General features: G+C 36.5%; 1 protein-coding gene across 2 annotated transcripts in view; it reads right to left on the minus strand.

Moving 5' to 3' along the window:
• EXOC2 (exocyst complex component 2) overlaps nucleotides 1-17,870 on the minus strand; it is a 140,514-nt gene that overhangs the window by 46,455 nt on the left and 76,189 nt on the right. Inside the window, exons 14-21 of one of the 2 annotated variants that reach the window (XM_068396278.1) lie at nucleotides 15,041-15,109; nucleotides 14,628-14,785; nucleotides 11,431-11,552; nucleotides 7,724-7,785; nucleotides 4,838-4,918; nucleotides 3,805-3,864; nucleotides 2,883-2,944; nucleotides 1,894-1,960 (exon numbers count right to left, since the gene is read on the minus strand). In XM_068396278.1, coding sequence (XP_068252379.1) covers nucleotides 1,894-1,960; nucleotides 2,883-2,944; nucleotides 3,805-3,864; nucleotides 4,838-4,918; nucleotides 7,724-7,785; nucleotides 11,431-11,552; nucleotides 14,628-14,785; nucleotides 15,041-15,109 — 681 coding nt within the window. The remainder of the gene's footprint in view (nucleotides 1-1,893; nucleotides 1,961-2,882; nucleotides 2,945-3,804; nucleotides 3,865-4,837; nucleotides 4,919-7,723; nucleotides 7,786-11,430; nucleotides 11,553-14,627; nucleotides 14,786-15,040; nucleotides 15,110-17,870) is intronic. The other variant, XM_068396279.1, reaches the window with a different exon arrangement.

The raw sequence follows: 17,870 nt of genomic DNA on the forward strand, positions 1-17,870 counted from the left end.
CCAGAACAACTCCGGACAGTTTTGTATTCCAGTAATATGATGCCTAATGTTGAGATGTGCAGTTGTCTACTACTTCACATTATAATCAGTTGATACACAGACTGCTCAAAAAATGAGCATTTTAAAAATACAGTGACAAATCTTACTTTAGTCATTCACTTTCTCTGTTCTCATTACTCAATTAGTAAAGAGAAGATGAAGCATTCTGTGGTTTATAGAAAAAAAATAATAAGACAATGTTTGGTTTCCATAGTATCAAAAATTGTTGATGTCTTCTTTTTTATTTAAACATTTATACCTATGGCATATGGGAGGAAGTCTGGAACAGCTACAAAAAGTTACTTTGTCAACAACTAATATAAAAAACTGCATGTTGCAAGAATAAAATTATATAAAGAACTAATTATTATAGTCTGCAATTCAGAAACTTGGTCTGTTTTGGCAATCTGTGATTCTTTATTGTAGTGGGAATGCTTATTGCTCTTGTAAATGAGGCAAAGCTGGGCTTCTGACAACATTTAAAACCTATACTAAGGAACATGAACCTCAGAAGAGGTTCTCACTAGGTTTCTTACAGGGAACAACTACATTTTTTCCATCAGCCATGGGACTAGAAGAAAATACACTAACCAAAGTCAAAGTGTCAAGAATATTAAAAACAGAATCACAGAATCAATCAGGTTGGAAGAGAGCTCTGGGATCATAGAGTCCAACCATTGCCCTGATACCACCATGTCAACTAGACCATGGCACTAAGTGCCATGTCCAGTCTTTTCTTAACACATCCAGAGATGGTGACTCCACCACCTCCCTGGGCAGCCCCTTCCAATGGCTAATGACCCTTTCTGAGAAGAAATTCTTCCTAATGTCCAACCTGAACCTCCCCTGGCAAAGCTTGAGGCTATGTTCTCTTGTCCTATTGCTAGTTGCCTGGGAGAGCAGGGCAACTCCCACTTCACTACAACCTCCCTTCAGGTAGTTGTAGACTGCAATAAGGTCACCTCTGAGCCTCCTCTTCTCCAGGCTAAACAACCCCAGCTCCCTCAGCTGTTCACAGAATCACAGAATCATAGAATGTTAGGGATTGGAAGGGACCTCGAAAGATCATCTAGTCCAATCCCCCTGCCGGAGCAGGATTGCCTAGACCATATCACACAGGAACACGTCCAGGCGGGTTTTGAATGTCTCCAGAGAAGGAGACTCCACAACCTCTCTGGGCAGCCTCTTCCAGTGTTCGGTCACCCTCACCGTAAAGAAGTTTTTCCTCATATTTACGCGGAACCTCCTGTGTTCCAGCTTGCACCCATTGCCTCATAGGTCATACCCTCCAGACCCTTCACCAGCTTGGTCGCCCTCCTCTGGACTCGCTCCAACACCTCAACATCTTTCTTGAAGTGTGGGGCCCAGAACTGGACGCAGCATTTAAGGTGTGGCCTCACCAGTGCCGAGTACAGAGGGACGATCACTTCCTTAGACCAGCTGGCTACACTATTCTTAGAGGCCAGGATGCCATTGGAAACCTTTTTTCCAGTTTCCTAAAAACTAAAATCAAACCCAAACAAGCCACACAAATAATCAATATTTACTCTCAGTAAAGTAATTTTTCAGGGAAAAACTACATTACTGAATATCTGTATCTTCATGGGTTTTAAAAAGTAACTAATAATCAGACCAGTTCTTGTCATTTAAAACAAGGTGATAAATCAAAAGTCAAATCCTCAGCTGTTTTAACATCACTGCTATTTTCACTGATTTCGATGATGCCATTTTAGTTTCTGAGGAGAACCTAATTTCAAAAAATGTCTTCATTAGTTACTTTAAGATAGTATACTAAGATATCATAAATTAATATTAAATTTCACATCAGCTTTCAAAAACAGAAGTCAAACTTACTGAAGAAAGACTTGAGTCTTCATGAATGCTTCCAAACAAATCTGGAGACGAAACATCAACTGAAAGACTAGGAATATTGTTTAAAAAGTCAGTAGTATAGCGATTTTGATTATCTGATACATGGTGGATTCAAATGAACAGTTGGAACAGAATAATGGAATCTTGTTTCAAGCCCCATCACACCAGATAATGAAGCAGACCACATTGCTCAGTTTTTCTAAGGTGTCCACCAAATCTGCAGAAGCTTTGTGGACAGACAGTACTATTCTAGCTACAGACCTTTCCTTCTTAAAGCATTTCCATTTTCTATAATTTCTCTGGTTTTCCGCAGATTCTGATTTGTTTTTACACCTATCCAGCCAATGGAGTTATCCAATAGCCAAAAAGAAAGTGGCATTAGGAACACAGTTAATTTGCCTTTTTCTAATGCACATATTGCAGGTCGCAATATTTGCCAACTCTCTGGCTTTTCACAAAGAAATGATTGGTACTCTTGGAAACTCAGGCTATTCTGACTTGTTTTGGTCTCTAAACTAAGTGGCTCAATGAGCAATTATGGAACAAACAAACTTTCAAGAATTCAGCAGAAATACCAGTAGAACCAGTCAAAATAAGAGGGAAGAAAAGAAAGACATGGGCTGCTTCTCCATGAACAGACATTACTTAGTTACAAGGGCAACTCTTTCCATGTAAGGTCATGACAAAAACAACATACCTGCTTCTACACCACACTACAACTCCTGTCATTGAATAAAATGGTATAACTAATACTATAATCACTATATTGTACAATATTTATTACATGATGTCACTCAACTGTTTGGCATAAAAAGTATCTACTCTTGTTTCAAAGCATCACTAACCAGAGGCAAAATTATTCACAAGAAATATGAAATACCAGAGAGGATAAAACCACACCACCACTGAAATTTGAGACTTGCACCCACCATTTCAGAATACTACACCTAGGTCCTATTTATTTTACTTACTGTGCTGTATCTATGTCACCATCAGGTTTGGTGCTCAGTTGTTCCAAACAGTCTATAAAGACCTAGGGAACAAAAAAGCAAGATCTACATTTTCTGTCAGAACTAAAAAAAATAAAAAAATAAAAAAAATAAAAATTAAATTAACTTTTACTACAGTCAATACAAGCAGAACAATCATTATCACCTTTCTTTGTCTTAAACCTTACATACAGTAACATTTTAGTTACATCTTTTGAATGCATATTTTTAATTTATATGTATCACTGTTTACTTGTAGCAAAACACAGGAGTTTTAATCCTGCTAAGTGATTCTCATCATGCATGGCTAAAATTATGCAGTGATAATCTACTGATTTGCAAAGAAGGCATTGTTAATAGTTTTCAATTGTTCAATCTGAACAGTTGGTCCCAAGTAAACATCACTAAAATCCATTTTTTGCTTTGGCTCATGATTTCTTATTTGAGAAGACTATAAAAATGCTTCAAAAGCCTAAAGCATGCGATGACCTAATTTCAAGTACATCAAAAAAACCAGATTTTGTTACAAAAAATATTGGTTTCTGATACAAAAATTAAAAGCTAGATCTTCAGCTGATGAAAATCAGCATTGCTCCTTCTACTGTAGATGTTAGACGACATCAGCTCAGTGTCTCTCAATCATCAGTAAAAGCTTGAACAGTCACTATCAGTAAAATACTTGAATATGTCACTTACCCTCTGAGGATTTGATATCATTAGATTCAGCTAGTAATCTCTACATAGTTTTAAAGTCAAACGTTTCTCAGTATTCCAGAGTGTATCAGAGGAGTAACAACACAGTCATCAACTTAAGCTACCTTTTGGAAGGTGGGGAGGGTACAAAGCATACTTTTTTGTTGCTCACTTGTGTTCAAAATTTCATACTTCAAAGTGCTTGAGTTACCTGCATGATCCCAATGCTTAGCTGGCACACATCCTCCTGTGTTTTCTGCTGCTGGAAAACCTGAAGAAGCAAGCATATTATTTTCAGCAAAAAAGCTTCACGTGGCCTTATTCTCAAGGAAGGCCTGAGTAACCTATTCCTAAAGAGATGACACAATTATAGGAATGGCTGCTGGGACACAGTGTTTTCTCATGGATCAGTTTCAATTCTTCCCCACCCTAAAAATGGGGAGAGAGAATACAAGTCCCAAGAAACAGTTTGACAAGCATGAGGAGATAATACACTAAAAGGAAAGAAGTTCAAGTACCTACTACATGTGATATGTACCATTGTTGGCTAATGGAATTGCAGCAAAAGCTCCCAGGATATTCAAAGATCTTTGCACCCTAACAAGAAGGATTCACCATGCACTGCAGATTCTCTTGAATAATGTTAAGAAACTAGACAAGCTAGCCATAAAAATTAAAATAAGGGAGGAGAGAGAAACAATGCCCATACAGAGGGGCCCAAGGGACTTTGGAAAAGTGTTCAACTTCCTTAGATCACTGAAACCTGAAAGAAAACATCAGTACCACAAACAATCAGGGCCTCAAGGTACTAAGTGGATGCAGACAATCAGGACTCCTGATTTAGAATAAAGTTTACAGAAGTAAAAAGCTGACTTGAAGTTCTGCAAGTAGTTTGGATGCAACACTGAGTGAAGAGTAACTGGTAGGAATGGCCCCCCTCCCTTTTTTTTTTTCATGTAAATAAAGTCACATCTACTGCTATGTGAAAATTACATTAGTAGCATTTTTTCAAAAGAACAGCTTTAAAGATTTAAATATAGGAATAATCTGCCCCATACATACAGAATTACTCCTAACAAAGGAAACACAAACAGAATTCTAAAAGCTAGCAGCAATGAAAAGGGTGTACATGGAAAAATAAAGAGGAAAGTTAAACCCCTGTATCATTCTCAAAGTTCTTGTTCTGGAACACACCAGTAATTTACATAAAAAGAACGAAAATAAAAGCAGAAATCAAGACTTACGCTGGTCTCTCCAGGTTTGCAGTCCAGCGCAGTTTTAAGAGATTGCAATGAATGGATAATGCACTGTTCAAACTGGGATGGCTGAAAGGCAAATGACTTGCTAGCTTTAGATAAGCACGTCAAATGTATACTATAAATACATTAAAACTTCCATGCCATATGGTAAGGTCTTTATTTCTATATTATCCCAAATAAGGGAAAAAAAGAAAAAAAAAACCAATCATGATTCATATATTACCAGAGGACCCTTTTGTAGTGATATACTTTTGTACTTCTCTACAGAATTATTACCATATATCAATGTCCATTTCTCTTTATCTGAATGAGAGACTTCTACACCAATCAGCCTCCTCTAAAAGGGTCATGGAAGACTTTTATAACTTGTTTGTGATAGCATATATTGACAATTACATTATAGATGCCTGTGACACCCTCCCTCCTCCCCACCTTGATCTAAGTTGGAATAGAATTTCACCTGGAATATCCGATATTACCGCATTTTATTTCAGCAAAGCGTTTGTAAGAAAAACAGACTGAAATTGCTTTCACATGGAGGAAAACGACCCACTGGTTTGGGAGGCTTCTTTTACCTTCAGGTTTCCAAACCTGAAGTATGTGTGTCTTGATGCATGTATTAATTTCACTCTGAAAGTGCAAACGAGTTCACAGCATCAGAGTCATTAGTCAGTTTTTCCTTGTATTTCTCTCTTCCCTGTTAAGTCACACCTTTTTTTTTTTTTTTTTTTTTTTGAGGCTGCTTGCTGGTATTAAGCAGGAAGCTGTTGTACAGTGCAATGTGAAGCAGAGAGCTGTCGCTGTCTAGCAAAGAGGACATCATCCTATTGGATTTGGATCAGTGAGGTGGGGAAAAAAAAAAGCTTCTAAGCCATGTAAACCTGCTTTTCATACAGTAAATAGTTTATGGCACGTCACCAACTTTAGGCTTAGGAGTAACTTTTATTTCTGTAAATCCTGGAATGGAGGTGGATCACAAAAGTGATGCCTGCATGGCAACCTGAAAATCATGAAAAAAGCCACTAAGACAATCTGTATTTATTATTTTTGGATCAGCTTAAAAGAAAAAATAGCAGTAAAGTGCTGCTTTTGCTTTTTTGTTTCCACATAATAAAACATCACACCTCCAGAGAAGAAAGCTATTCTTTGGATTATTCTTTGGATATTATGAATCTGGGGAAAGTTGGTTCTGTGTCTTACTGTATCTTTTACTTGGAATATAAATGCTAAAGGGGTTATCAACCAGTATTTCCTACAAACTTAAAATACAGTTTCTATTTCAAGCCTAAAATGTCCCCAAAGAGAGTGTCTGGCCCTTGTTTATACTCATTAATTTTTGCTGTAATATTACCACAAGGAATTCTACTTTAGTAGATAAATAACCTTGCTATGACAAAACATAGACAACTGCCACCATTAAAATTCAGCATGTCTCCACCATGGCCTCACAAGGTATCCAGGGAAGTGCTGTACGCAAGGAATTCATGGGTGATTTCTAAATACAAAAAAAGACTCAAGCATTTTTAAACAAAGATGGGTTAGGATACAGCAAAAGCATAAAGGAACAGAAGCTTTTGTGGAACGTCCTTCCTCCTCCCTTCGTTTTACAGATGAATAGAGTGAAAAACAGAAAAAGTTAAGGGACTTGCCCAAGTCAGCGGCAACTGAAACCAAGACCAGAAGCTGTAAATCTGATTATAATACTACAATTGCCCAACAACACTCCTTCCTACAATGCGTATATTGTGATTGCTTAATGCCCTCCTACTCAACTTCAAACATATATTTATAGAAGCAAATAAGAAAAACTAAAATGTCTGTGGAGCATTCTCATCAATAATACACACACACAAAGCAACTCTCCCTCCCACAGGCCCTTTCTGCTTTCGCAGATTGTTTTTAAGTCACACCTACAACGTGCTTGCTGTGTTTTAGGCATTACTCATTACTGTTTATTTCCAGAAAGCATCTCACTAATTTATCTGAATTTGGTTTCAAGTCATTTGTTGTTTGTGTGTAGGCAATCTCCTAAATTAGTTGTTTTTCAGTTCAATTTCTCATTATAACATATGTGTGACCTATTTATTTAGCTACAGACCAATTCCATGGTAGTGTGCCTACTAAGTTATGAAGCATTTTGATGTGAACTGAACTTGTTGTGACCTCAAAAATAATTTTTTACTTCAGTAAACCATCTCTAAAATAAGATGCTTAACAATGAAAGTTATTATTGTTTATCTCAGCAAAACCATACTAGAGGTCAGCAATAATTATACTGATACATGTAAATGACCCTACTTATGGTAGAAAGTCATGCTACATACCTTGATGCCCAATTCTTATTTATTTTTGTCTGTCAATACACGGCACAAATCTGCAAAGCTTTTATTTATGCTTTTTTTAAAAATGAGTACTATCTTCTATAAAATATCAAAATAACTTTCTCTGTGATTATCCTAGCACATTTAACAAGTTACTTTGTTGTATCACTAACTTTACATTCTCTTTTGCAACTTAAAAATATTGCTGTCTAGTAGTACCCTTATCACCTGAAGTTACTTCAGACATAATAGTTTAAGAAGTACAAATAAACATTTTGGAAAAAAAAAGAAAAAAACCCCTTTGTGTTTGGTGATGGGATCTGTTAGGAGTACTGCAAATAAGTAACCATCCGAACAAATAAATTTGGTTTTTTTTATCTTCCTATATTTTCATATTTTAATAAAACTATAGATAACTATATGTATGCACACATATAGGCAAAGTTGAAAATAATTCAGTTTTTGGAGAATATAGGAACCAGTTCCACTACACTTGCAAAAAAAAAAATCCAGCAAAGAAACTGCCTACAAGACACACAAGTATACCCACCAACGATGTCAAACCTTCATTGTCAACAACCCAGTCTTCCTTTTCAGCTAACCTCTTTATATCTGTAAGATAGGGCGGGGGGGAAGGGGAGAAAGGAGGTATTCATTTTCATTATTAAAAACTCCTTGAACTTGAAAAGATAAACCACAGACATCGGGACTGCAATGACTAGGCATACAAGCAAATAGCACTAAAAGCTTCAAAGCTTTCAGCATTCTCAAATGACTAAGAAGGTAACTCGTACATGGTATGCTGGTGACACCACATAGAGAAGCGTATCTATGATACATGGCAAGAGTTGCATGAAGCGCATCTTTTACTGGAAAGCTTAAAATTAAAGGAATATTGTGAAGGCTTTGTTTGTTTTGTGGTTTTTTTTTTTTTTTTTTTTATATTTTGTAAATTTTTAATCCCAACATACAATACCGCATGTAAGAACCCAAGTCTCTAGTCTATTATATTCCAGCTCTTAATTAAAAAGGAAAGAACAATTGCCTAGCATTTTAGCAAAGACAGAAAGGACTGCATATAATTCATAATTAATAACTATAAAAGAGACCTGGAGTCCCCACTCAGGGTCAAAGATCTATGGTGCTAGACTTTCTTCAAAAATACATGAAGGCATATGCAAAAAGCACTCTTCGGCTACCCACGAGGTGCCAACTTCCACAGGCTTACTGAAGCTAACAGGAGCTAAGTTAGGATGTGAATCCAAAGCTCATGCACCCTAAACAAAATTCCTCTATGGAAGCATGCATTCTGCATCATCACCTTTTTTGGGCTTAATCGACCTATAAACAGAACAAAGATTAACTGTGCGCAGTTTGTGGGGGCTTTGACAACAGTTTTTCACACACAAATTGTGCATCAGAACTGTCTGTACATCATGAAACTCCCTTTTAAATGAGCAAAAATTTCGGTGAATTACCATCTCTCCCCAAAATCCAAAAAAGGCCATAACTAATCCATGCTGAAAGGTAGCTTTGCTATCTTGGTGCTTTAATTAGCTAAATTAAGAAGCTTGGTTATGTTGTCGTACCCTGCAATTCTACATCTCATGGAAGTATAGGCTTAGTGTGGATAAAAAGTATCAAGGAATTACGCAGAATAATTACTCTGTTCACTTCCCTGTTTAGTAAACCTCTTAATTCAACTGATATTCTTTAGACTGCACTGGTCAGCCTTTACCTGGTTTTGCGGCTGTTCACTTTTATGTTGTGTTCTGAGCCAATACAAATACAAAAGAAATAAATTTGTTTCTCATATTTCACTGCTCACCAAATTCCAGTCAAATACATTCATGTAAACCCCCTGTCTAGTCTGGCATTCACATAATTTGGCTTTCATGACCTTTATGACCAGTGATCACATACGAGAGGGAAAGAACACAGATTGCTTCTCATGGCCAACATGAGTATACAGTGTTTATCATAAGATAACAAGAAAACCCTGTGTCTGGGCAGATTTGTCCTATTTAAACAGCTAACAGTAGAGTGCTCTATTAAAATTAAGAATTTTAACTGATCCGAATGCCTTTACCAACTTACAACACGCAGCAAGAGATGAGACTGAACTTTATATCAGCAGTCTATGCAGCTCATATTTCAGAGAGATTATAGAAGTGAGATTCAAGTCCTGGAGGAGCCTTTTGGACTTATATGTTACAGATATAAGTACATCTGAGATCCATTTACACAGCTCCATGAGAATATCCATTAACTGTTCTTTCACTGGTTCCCTGAAAATAACAGTTTCTCCAAGGGCCCAATTAACTCAGTCCTGTCCAGAAAAACTATCTAAACACATTCAACACATGGAATTTTGCTTTAGTTGGTAAAGAACAAAAAAAAGGGTCCCATAGATAAGGCACGCAGTGCAACTACATGGAATGAGAGTCATCATACAGGCAGGCATCTTTTCTCTTCTCTTCATTGATGCTATGGCCAGTACATAGAACTAATTTACTGCTAGGGGATGGAAGAAGCAGTCAAGGAAGGCTGCTGTTATTGACTAGATGAAAGAGATATTATCCAGCCAATGTAACATACCAGCATCTTAAGGGATCTGATCTCTTGATTCAAGAAAGAAAAGTATGAATAAAGATGTTCAGACCAAATGAAGGATCATTTACACATACACTGGTAAATCTGCTTTAATTAAAAACAAAATCTAAGGTACAGACGACCACAAGAGTTTTTCTGCCACAGAATGCATGCGGCTAGCAATCAGGATGTAAGAAGCAGAAACTCTTGATCTGAACAAAGAACTGGGCTATTGTTACAATGCAACAAGTAGGCAAAACTAGTAAGACAGCACACTTGTTGGCTGACAGCTTCATCATTAATCACGTATCAGAGCTCTCTGGACTGCACTGGAAAAGCTAGGTGGATAGCTCACAGAGATTTGATAAGCTACGGATTGTCAGCAAAACAGTTTGGAGCTAGATACTTCCTTTTAAACAGTCAGGAAATCTGAGGAATCACTGAATTCCTAGACAGAGGGCAGTCAGGCCAACAGGACATCCTCATGTCACAATTTAAAAAAATAAAATAAAAAAGTATTTTTCACCTACCACTAAAAAAAATTAATCGATCTCAACTGTGTTAAGTGAAGAAAAGCAAAGAGACTTTCTCATACTACAAGTGAAAACTGAAATAGTGGCAAAACTTTCCCTATAGAGTTTTAAAGACAACCTATGTACTTGTATGGTCAACTAGCTTGATATTAATGCAGAAAAATAATGCTAATGCTGAAATGGGATTCAAGAAAAGAATTAAGAGCCAAGAATAAAATTCATATCTACATTGTATCACATAAACTATAGAGGCCTTATGATTTGTTGTCACCAAAAGTTAAAAAATTTGCTTAATATAGTCACCTGCACTTAGCACACTTAAGGCTTGAGTAAAACAGCTTCATGTCAGCCTACAAAATAATGATGAACCATATGTTAAAGATTAAAATCTGATTAAATTGTAAGATTAAAAAGCTCTAATTTTTTTTTTACATTGAGGGTAATCAGTCTTTTTTAAAAAAAACCCTGCTAAGTGAACCAGTAGATCAATCTGCCCTGATGTTAAGAGAGACATTTATTTCTGGAAGATTTACTTCATTCAAGTTTCAGAGTTGAATACAAGATGGTAAGATGAATGGCCTCTGATGCACATAGAGTCACACTAGATTTAGAGAATGTGTTACTGGCCTTGACAATCCAGACATTTATGGCAAAAGCTATGTACGCAGTAGGAAGCCTGGGGATTACAATGTTAGTAACAGGCCTTGGAAAACACACAACTAAAATATTTCAAAAAGGACTGTGGATTTTTTTTTTTTATTGGGGGTGGGGCATTGCCTATTTAATTCTTCACTTTATAGAAGGACGTGAAAAAGAAAATGAACGATATTTCCAGTACAGAAGAGCTGCATCATGAGATAAATCACTTGCATTGTAAAACTGTCTCAACTCAAAGGAAACAGATCTAAACTACTGTATTCATTAGACTAAGGAAAGAAAAGATTCATGACACACATTTCTGTCAGAAAAGTGAAATACTTGAGTAACTCTTGTGAGATATCACAGAATTCAGAGGAGTCCACTGCTGTTACAATATTTGTAACAAACATGATTATCTTCCAGAACGTGGTTTGGCTTAATTAGAGGCAAAAAAATATGACAGTAAACAAAGAGACCTGCAGCCTTTTATTACCTTCAGCTGTGTGTTGTAAGGTCACTATAATGCAACGTACACGAAGGTCCAAAATAAGATCCTGGATGATCTGAAGCATATCATTGGGTATCTCGAGTGCAGTAAGAGACTCAGAACTAAGCCTGGAAAGCAAATAAAATTATAGTGAAGTGTAAATCTGCAGGGTTTTTTAAGCTGATATAACTTCACTGAATTTTTTTAGATGTTTTCTCTGTATGTGAATACAGTAGCTCCATCCACGGTGAGTCTTTGAAAACTGATTATCCCATTTAGAGAAGATTAATTATTTGCTTAATTCAGAACCTTGCAAATACAGATTTATTTTTCTGTAACATTACAATAACGTCACCACAGCAACATGCCAACTTTTCCCACTGTCCTCTTGCACTTCCCTGCCTACCTTTCTGCATCCATCTCTTGTCTTATGATCCAAGAATAATCCTTCTGGGGCAGAAGTAGCTTTTTTGCTGTTTTTATGTCAATGCCTAGATCAAATCTTAGATCCACAACATGGTTTCTGATATATCATTTACCTGCATTACAACAGTAACAGCCATCAAGCTGCCATAAATGGTGATATGGCTCTGCATCAGATTGCCAAGAGTACACACATTTAAGGAGCCAAAATATAGCTATTGCATCACCTGCAGAGTGAAGAGTGAATTCATTCACTGTTTTGCTCACAGCTCTGGGCACAAATCATCAGCTACTATAGCTGAGGATGGAAACATTCACTTCCATTTTTTCCTTTAGAAACAGTAACATGGCAGCTGCTTACAAGGAACAGCATTTCAGCTTTTAAGTAAAAGGCTGCAGTTGTGCTCAGACTTTAGTTAAGGGCACACAGTGAGGTTCACTGTTTTTATCCAACTCTTGGATATTTAAGCAAGGGCAATTCAAATGGCAGTCATTGCCATTTGCCCTGCTGCTAATACTGAGCAAAGCACAGGTATTAGAAAATGTCAAAGAACAGTACGAAGGCACAAGCAAACAAGTTGGAGTAATAAGTGGAACATTTCCAATCATCCACCTGTAGGTTCCCATTCCTTACCCCTTGTGTGGGGCACAAACCACCAAAACCCCAACATTAACCAGACTGCTATCTGCTCAGCACAACTACTGAATTAGTAGGTTACATAAATCTGCACTATCTCAGCCATCCAGGAAACACAGGATGTAAATACCTATCTCTGAGAAGTTTAAGGGACTTTAGACTGCACGTAAGTCCTGTACTTAAAGAGTTGATTCCATTTCTAAGGGAGCACGCAGCTGTCACATCCCTAAGACCATGTTTTCCTCATATAACTCACCCTAACAAATACACACCTTTCTATCCTTACAATAAGGCAAAAGTCTTGCTAATAACAGCTTCACTTTATCGCATAGCTCTAATTTATCCTCTGGAACCTATTCATACTGTGCAACGACAATGACGTACAAGAGAAAGACCGTGCAACCACCCCACTTTAAGCTGTGTGATACATATAAACAAGCAGAAAAATTAAGATCACACAGATGTAACGCTATCTCCTTGTTATCTAATTTTGTAAGGCTTAGCATTCTTACATACAAGCAGAAAACAGTAAATCATTTGTGAGACGACTGAAAAGAGTAAAATCATATCACGTGCTTCACGATGACTTTGTTAGGAACTATAAAAATAATACTTTAGCTATTACATAACTTGGCAACAAGTAAGGTTTTTATGCGACGTGTAGACTCTTCATGAGAAAAGTCCACCTTAATCATTGGTGTGAGTCACAGGAATTTATTAGATTGTCAAAGTGTGGGGGCTCGAAAAGTATTTGCAGCACTTGCAAAAACTTCTGACCGGGTCATCACTGGTCAGTACCCCATCATGGTATGTTCAGTTCCTCTTGTCCAGACTGCTCCTTTTCTTCTCTACTTCGGACTGCTTTGCATTAAAAGTCTAGTTTGCTTTAGTAAAGTGCCACCACAGGCATCAGTAAGAACATGAGGTGGGGAAAAGAGTGGGAAGGAGAGAGAATTTCCCCAGCTCTCAGTTCAGTTGTTCATTACCAGGGCAGTGGCCAGAAAGCAAGAGGAAATTCTCTGAAAAAGAGCCTTCACACATTCTATAACCTCAGCCTGCATCACCCCTCAGAGGGCAGGACTCTAAAGCACAACCAACCTTTAGAGAACCTGTTGGTTAGACTTCCAAGCCAATATTACAGATGTGCAAGTGTTAAATTCTAGAATTTTATAATTTGAGTGAAATTAGATTGCTTCTCATAGAAGGGCAACACTGATGCCAAAGCCTGTTCCCTCGCCCCTTTACATCTTTTTATCAAATGCCAAGTCAGTTCCTTCTTAAATTGGAAGCTTTCTGTAAAATTCAGCCAGACTAAGAAACTTCACATGGATTTTTTTTTTTCTGAATGGTTGAAGTACAAATAATGTAACTGACAACAGGCTTCGGGAAAGTGTTGAACTTGACAACAGTTATGTATCATTGGTAGCTTCATCCACAACAAGAATATCTGTATGTGATTATACCCCTTTTCTTCCTCTGTGCTTTGCCTGTTACCTACTTTGAAAACGTCAGATAAAAAGTACAGTATCATATCCAGGTATTACTCAAGTTTCCAAAAGACAATGACAATTCTATATCCTCCATAGACAAATGGAAGCGAATTCTCTATATTAATAAGACATTTTGTAATTAATGATGTGCACATTATTAAATTTACAAACATAATTACAAGCAGAATGACATTATAAGCAGGAGTATCACCTTCCATAAAACAACTGTAAAAGTAAATTATGATTTAAGAACAGTATTATAGTGAGAAGCATGCTATTTTCACCCATTTTGGCAGATGGGAAGATGTGTAGCAAATGAAGCAGATAATTGCTTTCTACCCTAAAGAATCAAATCCTGTTTCATTTATGGAGTGTCTTTGCTGTGCCAGGCAAATATTTTATCCAAACTTTTCCTAAGATGCTATAGAAAAGAATAAATATATCATTATGTAATAAGGCTCTATCATGAGACATTATTAATTACACTTGCACATAGAATCCTAAATCTGCCATAAGTAATTTTTTTGTAATCCTACTTTTGAAAACGTTAACATTCTCACTACTCAAGAGTATTGAATGCAATAAATAAAACAATCTGTCTTAACACATATTCCAGGAACAGCATCATTTTGTAGATCTACAGTTCCATTTACCTTACAGTCTGGATAACATGTGTTAGCCACTGGCCTGAAAGTTCAGATTTCATCTCCCAGCCACCGTACTGTCTTGATTCTCCTTCTCTGAGGCTGAATGGAAGCAAAGCTCCACGGATAAGTTTTACTAGAGAGTGCATCACCTCCTGAATCATTTTCTGCATCAGAAGAAGGGAAAGAAAAAAAATCAAGCAAAAAGCTCTATCAGTGTGCTTAAGCAGCCACGTACTTGCTATATACAACAGCTTGGAATGTATTATTTACAGGTGGCTTCACGTGGTAGAGAACAGAAGAGAAAGAGGTATAAGGGCACACAGATGATTTAAGAAATCTGATTTTCAAGGTGGTGACACTAAAGTATCTTGCAATGAAGGAAAACTGAAAGAAAGCAAGGTTTTCCCTCCATAACTTACCTTGAAATCATTTTGTCTTTGCCTAGCGTTTTTCTTTGATCTTTCCATTTGGCCAGATTTTTCAGCAGTCTTGTGAAAATGAGAAAATTGAAAAGCATGAGTATCTCATAACCACTGTTAAAATAATTCTGAAAAAGGGGGTTTCAAAGTGAAGAAGTGAAAACCAATAAGTTTATGATGCAATTATAGAAGCTAACTCATATATATATAGTCTGCTTATTAAGATGCCATATCAATAAACTCTACTTACTGTAGATCAGTGTGCTAATGTTTAATTCTGAGAAACAGTGTGTATTTAAGACACAAGCATAAAAGAGTAGCTCTAGCAATACGAACTTCATGAAGTCCAAGTACTCTCACTGCAATGTTACTGAGAGCCAAAACATAATGTAGTCCAACTGTGCATCAAGTTTATATCAATAAACTCTTATTTTCTCAGCATAGAAGCTGCCCAGAGGAGGACATCGATGTGAAGTGGGAGACACTTCTTGGAATGAGGGCAATTCGGAACTGTAACATGTGAGGGGGAGGGTTGAGGGAGTTTTGTTTGTTTTTAGGAACATCATTTTGTTGACAATGCTCTTTAAATAATTCAACTAACTCTAAAAGAGACTCTGCAAAATAATCAGCATCTTCATGGACAGTTCACTTCTTTGAAAACCGAGGAACATGTGTACACGTTGCATGAGACAGTTACAGTTGAAGAAAAATATGGTTTGACTAATAGTCTTCCTGTTTGTAATTCTAGCCTTCTGTGGAGTCTACTGAGAACACAGTAAATTAACCCAGTATTTGGAATAACTTTTTCGGTGTAAGTGCAGATACAGAATTTTATAGTTAGAAAATCTCCTATTTTATGTATTTACAGCAACATCTACTGGACAAGAAGTGCAACAACATGACAAGAGTGTTATAGAGAATCCGTTTACTTTCAAGTAACTAATTTGAAATGCTGTATTTTTAAAATCCCCTCTTTAGCCAAAGCATTTCAGATTTTGAAGGTAAAATAAATAATCTGAAGTGAACAAAAATTAGAGAAAAATAAAACTGTTTAACACTTTTGGAAAATACATAGCTATACGAAACTCTTGTACTTTAAAGCTCTGAATTATAGAGTTTCAGACAAGGAGTTATTGCTGCACATAATACTCATTTCTCTCTTCTAATGCCTTAAAAAGAAAATAAACTTTATTCCTTTAAACCTCAGGTGTCAACTTAAAATTCACACTGTTTTACAGCTGGTTTAAAGAACAGCAAAAAAAATTCACAGATCTTTGATACTTTTTTTTTTCTTAGTGGTTTTGCTGAAGACCAATCTTAAACCTTTCCTGCACAGACAGACCAAAACTATCTTGTGGTAAGACCAACGGTTACTACTCACATATGCTACTTCACCTAGAGTGATTCAAAGAACTCAACTTTTTAAACTGTTGAAAATACCACATAAATCTTTAACTGACAATATTTTAAGGCACATAGCTAACCTTTCAGAACTAAAAAGAACACCCCCTCAAAAACCTACAAACCCAACCAGAGAAAATAAATATAGCTTGTTATTCATTTGTGGGGATTTTCTTTCCACATTTTTAGAGTGTCTTAAAGACTTGAAATAAGCCAACTGAAATGACCCTCTATATCATTTTCACAGGATTTTTCTTAAAAAAAACCAAACCAAAACAAAACGTAGCAATCACCTTGATTCCTGAATGACAATAAATAGCAAGCAACATGATAAAAAAAATTCTTCATGGACAACTAAAATCTGTATGGTTTCTGATAGAAAAACATATAAACCTTGAATCTTGAATGTGATGTGGTGGCAGATTCTTAGGTGCTCTAGAAGTCTTCTAGCTTATGTCACCCCCTCCTCCTCAGATGACTGTGGCATGCAGAACACAGAAGGAAACTGAGGGCACCATCCCTTCCCTATCCCCAAGAACTTGGGGGGTTTCCATAAGGACCAAAGGAGCAGAAGAAATCAAACATATGTGGATTTATTTCTTACAAGCTCAGAATCTGGCCCAACAGAAAAAGAATAGATGTACCTTAGAGACTAATAGGAAAACTTCCCCCCTTTTTTTTTTTAACATACATGGAAACAATGTTTTGTTCAGACATGACATAAGTTCTCTGCATTTTCCACTTGCAGTCATTTTCATGAGCAGAATTTCTCAGCCTTGTTTACAGTTCAAGTATCTGTTTCTCTAGAAATTGCTTTCTTTTTCAGTGTACTCAGAAAAAAAAAAAAAATCACAATAACAGGTGAATTTGTAAAGTCTTATTTCCAATGGTACTGTTGTCAAATATAAAGGTTGTCAATTCCCTTATGAAATTAATTATTTTTGTGAAAGTCAACAGTACTAAGGTTTATCCTTGATTCTACTTCCTTCACTGAACATTATGAGTAAAAATCATATTTTTCTTTTGATTTTACCATGTAAAATGAGGATCACTAATAGAATCTACTTCACTGGGGCTATAATGCTCTGTATATTGTGTTCAACGTATAAAGGGCTATAGCACCTATTAGTATCATCATATGAAAACGTTATATTAATTATACAGACAGTGGCAATAAATAGAATGACCACTTGAGAAATTAATTCTTCAGTTAGTCAGAGAAAAGGAAAATGACAAAATAAACTTCCAAATTTCCTTTTCCCAAAGTTAATTTGTTTTGTTTTCTACTAAAGCTGTAAAGAATAGTAGATGGTTATAGCTGTAGTTCTGCTTTAGGGATAATTTTGTAGTGGAATAGTGTAGCTGTGATGACTTAAGGATTTAAGCACAGCAGGACACTGTAAGCATGGCAGGATAAAAACAGTCTCAA

This window comes from Nyctibius grandis, chromosome 3 (assembly GCF_013368605.1).
Source record: "Nyctibius grandis isolate bNycGra1 chromosome 3, bNycGra1.pri, whole genome shotgun sequence".
NCBI lineage: Eukaryota > Metazoa > Chordata > Aves > Nyctibiiformes > Nyctibiidae > Nyctibius > Nyctibius grandis.